The 12466-nt window shown below is 41.8% G+C and overlaps 1 protein-coding gene across 4 annotated transcripts in view; it reads right to left on the bottom strand.

The window, feature by feature from the left end:
• Positions 1 to 12466, bottom strand: part of CRTC1 (CREB regulated transcription coactivator 1) — a 321207-nt gene that overhangs the window by 181043 nt on the left and 127698 nt on the right. For all 4 annotated transcript variants that reach the window (XM_073596085.1, XM_073596104.1, XM_073596094.1 and 1 more), the window contains exon 4: positions 4430 to 4491. In XM_073596085.1, the coding sequence (XP_073452186.1) occupies positions 4430 to 4491 (62 nt within the window). The remainder of the gene's footprint in view (positions 1 to 4429; positions 4492 to 12466) is intronic.

Raw genomic sequence — 12466 nt, 5'->3', positions numbered from 1 at the left:
TACTAATGGAGGGGGGTGGTTTGTCCCAGGGGTCTGTACTAATGGAGGGGGGTGGTTTGTCCCAGGGGTCTGTACTAATGGAGGGGGTGGTTTGTCCTGGGGGGTCTGTACTAATGGAGGGGGGGTGGTTTGTCCTGGGGGGGTCTGTACTAATGTAGGGGGGGTGGTTTGTCCTGGGGGGGTCTGTACTAATGTAGGGGGGTGGTTCGTCCAGGGGGGTCTGTACTAATGGAGGGGGGGTGGTTTGTCCTGGGGGGGTCTGTACTAATGGAGAGGGGGTGGTTTGTCCCGGGGGTCTGTACTAATGGAGGGGGTGGTTTGTTCTGGGGGGTCTGTACTAATGGAGGGGGATGGTTCTGTACTAATGGAGGGGGGTGGTTTGTCCTGAGGGGGGGGTCTGCACTAATGGAGGAGGGGTGGTTCTGTACTAATGTAGGGGGGTTGGTTTCTGAGGGGGGTCTATACTGATAGAGGGGAGTGTTTTGTCCTGGGGGGGTCTATACTGAGGGAGGGGTTTATACTTAGTGGGGGGTCTATACTTAGTGGCGACTATAGTTGGTGGAGGGGGGGGTGATACCATGTTTTACCGCACCGGGTGACACCCCTCTCCTCCTTGTACTAGTGAGCGGCGCACTACGTTTCTTCCCCCCGCCTTCATATCGGCCAGGGAAGAAAAAAAAAAAAGGAGCAAAGAGGAGGATTGTGGGACATGTAGTCCCAAGGACTGGCAGCCCCACTGTAACACGGAAACTGCAGCCCACACAGCATGCTCAGCTGAATGGGGGGGGGGGGGGGGGGGAGGAGAGAGAGAGAGAGAGAGAGAGAGAGAGAGAGAGAGAGAGAGAGAGAGAGAGAGAGAGAGAGAGAGAGAGAGAGAGAGAGAGAGAGAGAGAGAGAGAGAGAGAGAGAGAGAGAGAGAGAGAGAGAGAGAGAGAGAGAGAGAGACCGGGAAAGCTTTCAGGGAAGTACACCCAGGACTCCAGAGGGAGAGGACAGTGCTGAGGGAACACCATCAGAGAGAGAACTCCGCTGCCCTGCGCCACCAGAGGGAAAGACACACAGCCTGGCGCCATCCCTGGTGGAGAAAGGAATGGAGTCATTACAGGAATACAGATCTGGGTGCTACTCAGCGGACTCGCCACGGGCAATTCAGAGTGAGCTGACTCCTGATCAGAGGAACCGTTGTTGCTGTATCACTGGGTCAGGTGAGAGGGCCGATCGGCCATTATCTACTAACGTCCATAGGAACTGCAGTCTCTGACCATCTCCTGTATCATGTCTTCAGTCTCTGACCATCTCTTGTATCATGTCTGCAGTCTCTGATCATCTCCTGTATTATATCTCCAGTATTATATCTCCAGTCTGACCATCTCCTGTAGTATGTCTGCAGTCTCTGACCATCTCCTGTAATATGTCTGCAGTCTCTGATCATCTCCTGTAATATGTCCGCATTCTCTGACCATCTCCTGTACCATGATTGCAGTCTCTGACCGTCTCTTGTATCGTGTCTACAGTTTCTGACCGTCTCCTGTACTATTGTCTGGGGGCTTTTTCTAACAGACAGCCCTCTGTGTGCATCAGAGAGACTCCCCTCCAGGTCTCATTAGTGTACACTCATGGGAAGATCCTAGGGTAATGAAGACTTCTTAGGGGAGCATCTCTGTGTTTGAGTCGTTGCCATAGTAACATTTGTAAAGGGGACCCTAGGATGGGCCCTGGCTCCACCACTCCTGCCCATTGAAATAAATGCGCACCGCTGCCGAAGCGCCTGCAAAGCGTTTCAGCAGCGGCGCTTCAGGGGCGCATTTAACCCTTTCCGGCCGCTAGCTGGGTTATAAGCGCCCCGCTAGCAGCCGAATAGCGCTGCTAAAATGACGGTAAAGCGCCGTAATAAGTGATACAGAAATTTTTTTACATTTAAACAACACACCCCTCCAATCAGTTCACTTGTATGTATAATTTAGATTAAAAATAAAACAACTATATCTTAAATATTAAATACACAAAAACAGGTAATCAAAACTTTTGGATGAAAAAAAATTGGCTAACTTTACTGCTTAGTTTTTTTGTTTGTTTTTTTTTTAATTCATTAGTGTATTTTTTTTTTTTTAAATTGTGTTTGAAAGACTGCTGCGCAAATACCGTGTGACATAAAATATTGCAACAATCGCTATTTTATTCCCTAGGGTCTTCTAAAAAAAAAAATATATATATATATATATATATATATATACACACACACACACACATTTTTTTTTTTTTTTAGAAGACCCTAGGGAATAAAATAGCGATTGTTGCAATATTTTATGTATAATATATATATATATATATATATATATATATATATATATATATATATATATAATGTTTGGGGGTTCTAAGTGACTTTCTAGCAGAAAATACAGGATTTTTACTTGTAAGCAACAAGTGTCAGAAAAGATTTAATCTTTAAATGGTTAAACTGAGAACTCCTACACACAGAGTTCAGTCCATTGATAAGACGAAACACTGTATCTCTTCAGGTTCGCTCTACAGAAAACTTCAGGCAACTTGCATTGACTTCTATTACAGAAGTCATTTGCAAGTTGTGCTGAAGTTATAATCGGCCTTTTTTATCAGCACAATTGGCCGATGCCGATTAAGTAAAAAACACCAAATATCGGCCAATATATCGGCCGTCCGATATATTGGTCGACCTCTAGTTCACACTGCAGCTCAAAAAAGCTGCTTTTACAGGCATTTGAACTTTTATTTCAGCTTAAAGCAGCTTGAACTTTTTTTGGGCTCTTTTGCAAGTTATTGAGCTTCTTTGAGCATAAGTTTTTTTATTTTTCCCACAAACCCTCCCCTCGGCTAATTTTTCCTATTTTTTTGTGTGTTTTCTGGCTTTTTCATGCTCTTTTGCGCATTTTTGGGCACTTAGGCGTCTTTCCTGCTCAAAAGCAAAAGGTTTGTGAGGTGGATGAGCCTGGCAGCAGCGTTCACGATGGGATGGACTGAAGTTGGGATAGCCTATTTAGAGGTAAGCCAATAAGAAGGCAGTTGCCGTAGTCTAGGTGAGAGATGACCATGGAGTGGATTAGAAGCTTTGTGGTGACATTGGTTAGGAAGGGGCGTATCTTGGAGATGTTGCAGAGGTTGAGGTGGCAAATTTTGGATAGCGATAGGACGTGTGGCCGAAATGTTTGTTAGGAGTCCAGGGATACACCTAGGACCTTGGCGTGGGGGAACAAGTTGATAGTTGAGCCGTTGATATCGGCAGATAAATCAGGGGAAGTGGCACCTGGGGGAGGAAATATCATGAGCTCGGTTTTGGATAGGTTGAGGAAGTGATGTGACATCCAGGCTGATATGTCTGCTAGTAAGTTGGTGATGCATGAGGAAACAGATGGAGAAAGCTGGGGGGTGGAGAGATAGATTTGGGTGTCATCAGCGTAGAGATGATATTGAAAGCCATGGGGAGGCAATAAACTGACCCAGGGAGGTGGTATAGATTGAGAAAAGGAGAGGTCCAAGAACAGAACCTTGAGGGACCCCGACAGGGAAAAGGAGGAGGAGGAGGAAGTAGAGTTGTAAGTGACACTGAAGGATCGGTGGGATAGGTAGGATGAGAACCAGCGAAGAGTACAGTCACAGACACGAAAGGAGTGGAGTTTGAGGAGGAGGGGGTCGTGCAGTGTGTCAAAAGGCAGCAGAGAGGTCCAGGAGAAGTAGTACAGAAAAGCGTCCTTTGGTTTTAGCCCTTAGTAGGTAATTTGTGAGTTTAAGGAGAGCAGTTTCCGTCGAGTGTTGAGGGCAAAGTCCGGACTGAAGGGGATCAAGAAATTTGTTCATGGTCAGATGGTCGCTCAGTTGGTTGTAGACCAGACTTTCAAGAAGCTTGGAGGAGAAGGTGAGTAAGGAGATGGGGCGTAGGTTGTTAAGAATGGTGGGGTCCAGTGAGGACTTTTATGTATGGGGGTGACTAGCGCATGTTTTAGAGAGTTTGGGAAGATGCCACAAGAGAGTGAGAGAGGTTGAAAATGCGAGTTAGAGAGTATAGAATCGAGTCAAAGGGTGAGCGTAGCATATGCCTGTAAACGCCTGAAATGGCCAATGTGTCCATGCACACTATGGCTAACATGGAGGGGAGTTTCCAGGCAGATAAAAAAGCTCAAAAGCCTGTAGGAGCAGCTTCTTTGAGCTGCAGTGTGCATGAGCCCTAAATGTCATACCTCTGGGCACAGGTGCAGTTTAATCCAGCCATTTAAAACCATTCAAGTTTATTGCAAGTATGCCAATATATTTTTGCAGGCCTAAATAAATGCATGAGGTGACAGTATGCATAGTTTTTCTTTCTTACAGAATGAGGGAAAGTGGGAACCAAAACATTTTAAGAAAAGGTGTAAATCCAACAGCACAATTTTAAATTGCAAGCAAATAAACCTACCTTCTCCAGCTAGTATCAGGTGGAGGCGACAAATATACCGATCCATATGGGCAGCTGTCTACGTGGCACATAAGTTAAGGAATAACATAATATAACGATCTATACAAGTAGTGTAAAAAAGCTTTAGTTGAACGATACAGTTCCGGTTTCAGGTAAGTGGACCCACTTTCATAGATTGTCCTAAGGATCATTGGGGAAAATTAGATTACAGATAGCGGGCCTAAAAGGACACCACTTCTGCTCCATCTGGAAACCCCACAGTGCTCTGAGAAGTCTGTCACTGAACTACCCTGTATTAAGGGTTTATTTGTAAAACAAAAAAATGCATGTGTGTGTATATATAAAATATACAGTATACGAATTAGTCCAGCATTTTAAAATAGAGGTTCATTTAAAATCTTTATCAGTCTATATATTCGCTATATATTGCTTGTAAGATGCAACAGTTTCTTAGGCTGCAGCCCCTAAATCGACAAACGTTTTCCAGCATGTCCCTTTGGCAGAAATTGAACAAGGAGGGCCACACAGATTGAAATTCAGCCAATCCCCCACTAAGAGTTCAATTTTGAAGCATCTATGCCCAGTTTTACTGAATCATTGGTTTAAAAAATAAATTTCCCAAGAAAAACCACAACTCCTGCCAGGACTCAAAATTAACACATATGTACCATAATGAGGAAAGCCATTACCACAAGCAAAAGTTAAGCATGTAGTTTTACAATTTTATAATGTCCTGTAAATACACACATTTGGAACATTTTGCAGTAACTGGTGTTGACAAAGAACAAAGCAGTAGTAAGTTATGTCCCCAATTATACCTGTCATAGCAAAATAAAAGGTCATAAGCAAAACTAATCTTTATAATTTGAATCGAGCCAGAGAAGTCACGTCCAACCTGCATGAACCACAGAATTAAAAAAGTTGCGATAATATCCAGCTAAAATACATTCTAACAGCATTTATTAAAGCCTTACTTAAACTTTAAAAAAAAAAAAAAAAAAAAAAACACGTAGAACATCGCTCCCCAGAGCACGTAGCACGTTTTAAAAATCAGTAGACCCTCCCAAATGCCTACAATGCAGGAAAACCCGGAGAGAGAGTTTACATGCTGTTACAGGCATTTGGCATTTCAAATGCCCCTTAACCAACATCCTAAAAGCAAATTTTTGCTTTATAAAAAAAAAAAAAAAAACGCTTCCAACCTCAATTACTTCTAAACTACTATAAAACGCCTGAGTGTACATGTACCTATAAGATAACATTGAGGAGAATTCAGGGGCTTCTGAAAAAAAAAATGCCCAAATGCTCCTAAAAGTCAGTTTACAAGCTGCAGTGTACATGAGGCCTTACAGTTAAGTTTCTTTACCGTGTTTCCCCGAAAATAAGCCCAGGTCTTATATTAATTTTGGGTACAAAAAAATACACTAGGGCTTATTTTCAGGGGATGTCTTAAAAAGTTACATGTCTCCCCCCCCCCCCCCCGCCATCAGGTCAGGAGTCGTTTGGGAAAAAAATACTATCTTAGTTAAAAAAACCTCTGTGATCTGTTTTATAGGGGGGTTGTGCTGGTTTAGGGTGCTATGTGTCTCCATTTGTGGCAGTTTTATGAAAAAAAAAAAAAAAACTTTTTTTTATAGCTCTGCTTGGGGCTCACATAATCTTCCTCAGCTCTTCTTCGCTCCGAGATCCCCGCTGACGTCAGCCCACTCTGAGAACTGCAGATGGAGGGGCTGCAGACGTCAGCCGGGAGGAGCAGAGAAGGAAGAGCTGCGATTCGCGCTGACATCAGCCAGCTCCAAGTACTAAAGAGGAAGGGGCGCCAGCCGAGTGGAGAAGATCTCTGGTGGTTACAAATGGGGTATTTTACAAGGTGCTGTTGCAGTGGGAGACGCATTGCACCTGGGTTCCAAAACGGATTACAGCTTTTTGCATTAACTTTACTAGGGCTTATTTTCGGGGTAGGGCTTATTTTCGGGGAAACACGGTAGAAAGCAGCCACATTCTGATCAGAAAATCTGTGCTCTGGCATCATACTCAACAGAGGGATCCTTGCTCTCTGTATGCAAGCAGTTACAGTGCCTTGCAAAAGTGTTCTATAACATAAACCTGCGCTAGCAATTTACTAAAAATAATTGATTAACTGTACCAAAACCAAATCATAAATAATCTATACAAATAATAGTGAATGAGAAATGTGTAAAAAATATTGATAATGTATACCATACACAATTAACCGCGCACTGGGTGAAATCGTGCATGAAATGCACTAATAAGGAAAAAATATGCAAAGTGAAAGAGGACAAATAGCAAATATATGTGATGAACAAGCGCGACTATGAAGTGATATAGTGTCATTAAACTAATGCAAAAATTATATAAAATAAAAGCACTCTCATAAATGGTGAATGACAATGAAGTAAGCCTCTAAACAATCATAGACGCCAAGTGAAAAAATGAAACAAAAAAGTCAATTGCATCCAAATTTACAAATGATGGAATATCCATAGCTTTAAGAAGCTCCTTCACAGAAGGGACAGATGGCAGACTTCCAGCATATTCATCCGCAGGATGATATATGGCTACCGATATGCTGATGTTAAAGATGGTTGGGACCATAGAACTCGCGTTCCACCAAAAAAGAAGGGAAAAATATATAGCATAAAACCTTAGGATAGCATAAGGTCACCTGCGCATATATGCGCTACTCACAAGACCGGCATGCAGAGCAGGCATTCAGATAGTTGATCGGTTCGCCGCTGATCGGCGTGCGTTCCACCAAAACAGGAAGTGATGTCACTGGTACTGGTTAGCAGGCGTAGGCAGGATGTTACGTCGACGCGTTTCGCCCCTCCCCCAGGGCGTTATCAAAGACTTTGATAACGCCCTGGGGGAGGGGCGAAACGCGTCGACGTAACATCCTGCCTACGCCTGTTAACCAGTACCAGTGACATCACTTCCTGTTTTGGTGGAACGCACGCCGATCAGCGGCGAACCGACCAACTATCTGAATGCCTGCTCTGCATGCCGGTCTTGTGAGTAGCGCATATATGCGCAGGTGACCTTATGCTATCCTAAGGTTTTATGCTATATATTTTTCCCTTCTTTTTTGGTGGAACGCGAGTTCTATGGTCCCAACCATCTTTAACATCAGCATATCGGTAGCCATATATCATCCTGCGGATGAATATGCTGGAAGTCTGCCATCTGTCCCTTCTGTGAAGGAGCTTCTTAAAGCTATGGATATTCCATCATTTGTAAATTTGGATGCAATTTACTTTTTTGTTTCATTTTTTCACTTGGCGTCTATGATTGTTTAGAGGCTTACTTCACTGTCATTCACCATTTATGAGAGTGCTTTTATTTTATATAATTTTTGCATTAGTTTAATGACACTATATCACTTCATAGTCGCGCTTGTTCATCACATATATTTGCGATTTGTCCTCTTTCACTTTGCATATTTTTTCCTTATTAGTGCATTTCATGCACGATTTCACCCAGTGCGCGGTTAATTGTGTATGGTATACATTATCAATATTTTTTACACATTTCTCACATTCACTATTATTTGTATAGATTATTTATGATTTGGTTTTGGTACAGTTAATCAATTATTTTTAGTAAATTGCTAGCGCAGGTTTATTTGTTATATATCATCAAAGTGTAAGCACTTTTATCCTGCAGCTGCAAGAGGATTTTTAAAGATCACTACATTACATGAATTCATTTGCGAGCGCTGTTTTATATATATTTTTTGCTAAAGTGTTCACCCCCTTGGCTTTTTACCTATTTTGTTACATTACAGCCTTTAGTTCAGTGTTTTTTTAATCTGAATTATATGCGATGGATCAGAACACAATAGTCTAAGTTGGTGAAGTAAAATTAGAAAAATATACTGTATACATAGAACTATTTTTCAGAAACAAAAAAACTGATAATTGGCATGTGCGTATGTATTCACCCCCTTTGTTATGAAGCCCATAAAAAGCTCTGGTGCAACCAATTACCTTCAGAAGTCACATAATTAGTGAAATGATGTCCACCTGTGTGAAAACTAAGTGTCACATGATCTGTCATTACATATACACATCTTTTTGAAAGACCCCAGAGGCTGCAACACCTAAGCAAGCGACACCACTAACCAAACACTGCCATGAAGAGCAAGGAACTCCCCAAACAAGTAAGGGACAAAGTTGGTGAGAAGTACAAGTCAGGGTTAGGTTATAAAAAAATATCCAAATCTTTGATAATCCCTAGGAGCACCATCAAATCTATCATAACCAAATGGAAAGAACAAGGCACAACAGCAAACCTGCCAAGAGACGGCCACACACCAAAATTCACGGACCAGGCAAGGAGGGCATTAATCAGAGAGGCAGCACAGAGACCTAAGGTGACCCTGGAGGGGCTGCAGAGTTCCACAGCAGAGACTGGAGTATCTGTACATAGGACGACAATAAGCCGTACGCTCTATAGAGTTGAGCTTTATGGCAGAGGAGATGGCCAGAAGAAAGCCATTCCATTCAGCAAAAAACAAAATGGCACGTTTTGAGTTTGCGAAAAGGCATGTGGGAGACTCCCAAAATGTATGGAGGAAGGTGCTCTTGTCTGATGAGACTAAAATTGATCTTTTTAGCCAAAGAAAACGCTATGTCTGGCACAAACCCAACACATCACCCAAAGAACACCATCCCCAGCATCATGCTGTGGGGATGTTTTTCAGCAGTCGGGACTGGGAAACTGGTCAAAGTTGAGGGAAAGATGGATGGTGCTAAATACAGGGATATTCTTGAACAAAACCTGTACCACTGTGTGTGATTTGAGGCTAGGCCGGAGGTTCACCTTCCAGCAGGACAATGACCCAAACACTCTGCTAAAACAACACTTGAGTGGTTTAAGGGAAAACACGTAAATGTGTTGGAATGGCCTAGTCAAAGCCCAGACCTCAATCCAATAGAAAATCTTTGGTCAGACTTAAAGATTGCTGTTCACAAGCGCAAACCATCCAACTTGAAGGAGCTGGAGCAGTTTTGCAAGGAGGAATGGGCAAAAATCCCAGTGGTAAGATGTGGCAAGCTCATAGAGACTTAACCAAAGTGACTTGGAGCTGTGATAGCTGCAAAAGATGGCTTTACAAAGTATTGACTTAGGGGAGTGAATAGTTATGCACATTGAATTTTCTGTTATTTTGTCTTGTTTGCTTCACAATAATAAAAAAAAAAAAAAAAAAAATCTTCAAAGTTGTGGGCATGTTTCGTAAATTAAATAATGCAAATCCTCAAACAAATCCATGTTAATTCCAGGTTGTGAGGCAACAAAACACGAAAAATGCAAAGGGGGGGGGTGAATACTTTTGCAAGGCACTGTATCTTTCTGCAGAAGTCCAGACTGAACCAGCTGATCACAGCAGTAACTGACTGCTTTCAAACTGTCTCTCTGCAATTTATGTACAAAGGGGGAGTGACACCTAGGTTTTCTACAAAAATCTAATTTTCTCAAGGTTTTAGTACATTAATCCTGGATTCCAAAATTCCTTTTATGAACTATGAGCCACCACCATGTCGGGAAGCTAAATATAGTATTGTGAAAGCATTCCTATCTTCCAATGCTACCACCTAATAAATGAAGCAAAGAAAAAAAAAAATCTATCTATCTATACGATACACATACAGCGGGTAACATAAGTATTAAACACATCACCATTTTTCTAGGTAAATATATTTCTAAAGGCTGTTGACATGAAATTTCACATGTCGGTAACAACCCATTCCATCCATACATAAAAAAAATAATAAGTGCAGAAATTAAGTTGTGTAATAAAATGGAACGGCACAGGGAAAAAGTATTGAACACATGAAGAAAAGGGAGGTGCAAAAAGGCATGGAAAGCCAAGACACCAGCTGAAATCAGTTATTAGAAAGCAATCCTGCCCCTTGTCAGTGCAAATTAATATCAGCTGGTTCAGTCTTAACTGATGGCCTATAAAAAGGTGTCTCACAAGAAACATCTCAGGATGGGCAAAAGCAAAGAGCTCTCAAGACTTTTAACATTGTTGCTAAACATACTGATGGCATTGGTTTCCAAAAGATATGTTTGGCGCAAAAACAACACTGCACATCACCAAAAGAACACCATACCCACAGTGAAGCATGGTGGTGGCAGCATCATGCTTTGGGGCTGTTTTTCTTCAGCTGAAACAATGGCCTTAGTCAAGGCAGGAGAAAATTATGAACAGTTCCAAATACCAGTCAATATTGGCACAAAACCTTCAGGCTTCTGCTAGAAAGCTGAACATGAAGAGGAACTTCATCTTTCAGCATGACAGCGACCCAAAGCATACATCCAAATCAACAAAGGAATGGCTTCACCAGAAGATTAAAGTTTTGGAAAGGCCCAACCAGAGCCCAGACCTGAATTCAATTGAAAATCTGTGGGGTGATCTGAAGAGGGCTGTGCACAGGAGATGCCCTCGCAATCTGACAGATTTGGAGGGTTTTTGCAAAGAGTGGGCAAATACTGCTAAGTCAAGATGTGCCAAGTTGATAGACTCCTATCCCTAAAGACCAAGTGCTGTAACAAAATCAAAAGGTGCTTCAACAAAGTATTACTTTAAGGGTGTGCACACTTACACTATGCAACCATATTTTATTTTTACTTCCCTCAAACTAAAAGATTTCAGTTTGTTGTTCAACTGCATTGTACAGTTTATAGGTCCCATTAAAAGGTGGAAAAAGTCCTGACATGATTTCTGTTGTTCTCATTTTTTTTACATCACAGAAACCTGACATTTTAACAGGGGTGTGTAGACTTTTTATATCCACTGTAGAACATTATTTCACAAACTGGCCACTACCTGGTGCTCCTGCAAGATTTCTGACAGATCATAGAAAAGAATCAGAAGACTTGTCCAAGAGCCAAGGACCACTTGTGGAGAGCTTCAGAAAGACCTGGAATTAGCAGGTACAATTGTTTCAAAGAAAACCATAAGTAGTGCACTCAACCGCCATGGCCTGTATGCCAGCTCACCACGCAAGACTCCACTGCTAAAGAAAAGGCATGTTGAAGGTCGTTTGCTGCACAACATTTAGACAAGCCTGTGAAATAGTGGGAGAATATACTATGGTCAGATGAGGCCAAAATAAACACCATGTTCGAAGGTCAAAAGACACTGATCATCACCCCAAAAACACCTCCATACCAAAAGTTTAGAGGTGGGAACATCATGGCGTTGGGGCTGTTTTTCAGCATATGGTACTGGCAAACTTCATGTCATTGAAGGAAGGATGAATGGAAAAATGTACCAAGACATTCTTGATAAAAATCTGCTGCCATCTACCAGGATAATAAAGATGAAATGAAGGTGGACATTTCAGCAAGCAAATGACCCCAAACACAAAGCCAAGGAAACTCTCAATTGGAAGAAAAAAAGGCTGCTAGAATGACCCAGCCAATCCCCTGACGTGAATCCAATAGAAAATCTATGGAAAGAACTAAAGAGCAGAGTTCAGAGAAGAGGCCCACTGAACCTTTAAGATTTGAAGACTGTCTGTGTGGAAGAATGGGCCAAAATCACACCTGAGCAATGCATGCGACTAGTTTCTCCATACAGGAGGCGTCTTGAAGCGGTCATTACCAACAAAGGATTTTGTACAAATATTAAATATATTTCAGTTAGCGTCTGCAGTACTTTTTCCCTGTGTCATTCTATTTTATTACACTTAACTTCATTTATGAACTTTTTTGTTTTGGTTTCTTTGCATGCATGGACTGCATGGGTCGCTACCGACATGTGATGAAAAATATATTTACCTAGAAAAACAGTGACATGTTTAATACCTATTTTACCCAAATATACAGTCAGATTAATAAATATTGGGACATCAACACAATTCTAATCTTTTTGGCTCTATACACCACCACAATGGATTTGAAATGAAATGAACAAGATGTGCTTTAACTGCAGACTTTCAGCTTTAATTTGAGGGTATTTACATCCAAATCAGGTGAACGGTGTAGGAATAACAACAGTTTGTATAT

The sequence above is a fragment of the Aquarana catesbeiana genome, linkage group LG01 (assembly GCF_042186555.1).
Source record: "Aquarana catesbeiana isolate 2022-GZ linkage group LG01, ASM4218655v1, whole genome shotgun sequence".
In the NCBI taxonomy this organism is placed as follows: Eukaryota; Metazoa; Chordata; class Amphibia; order Anura; family Ranidae; genus Aquarana; species Aquarana catesbeiana.
Note: the sequence above shows the minus strand (reverse complement) of the source record. Positions and strands in the feature narration are given on the sequence as shown.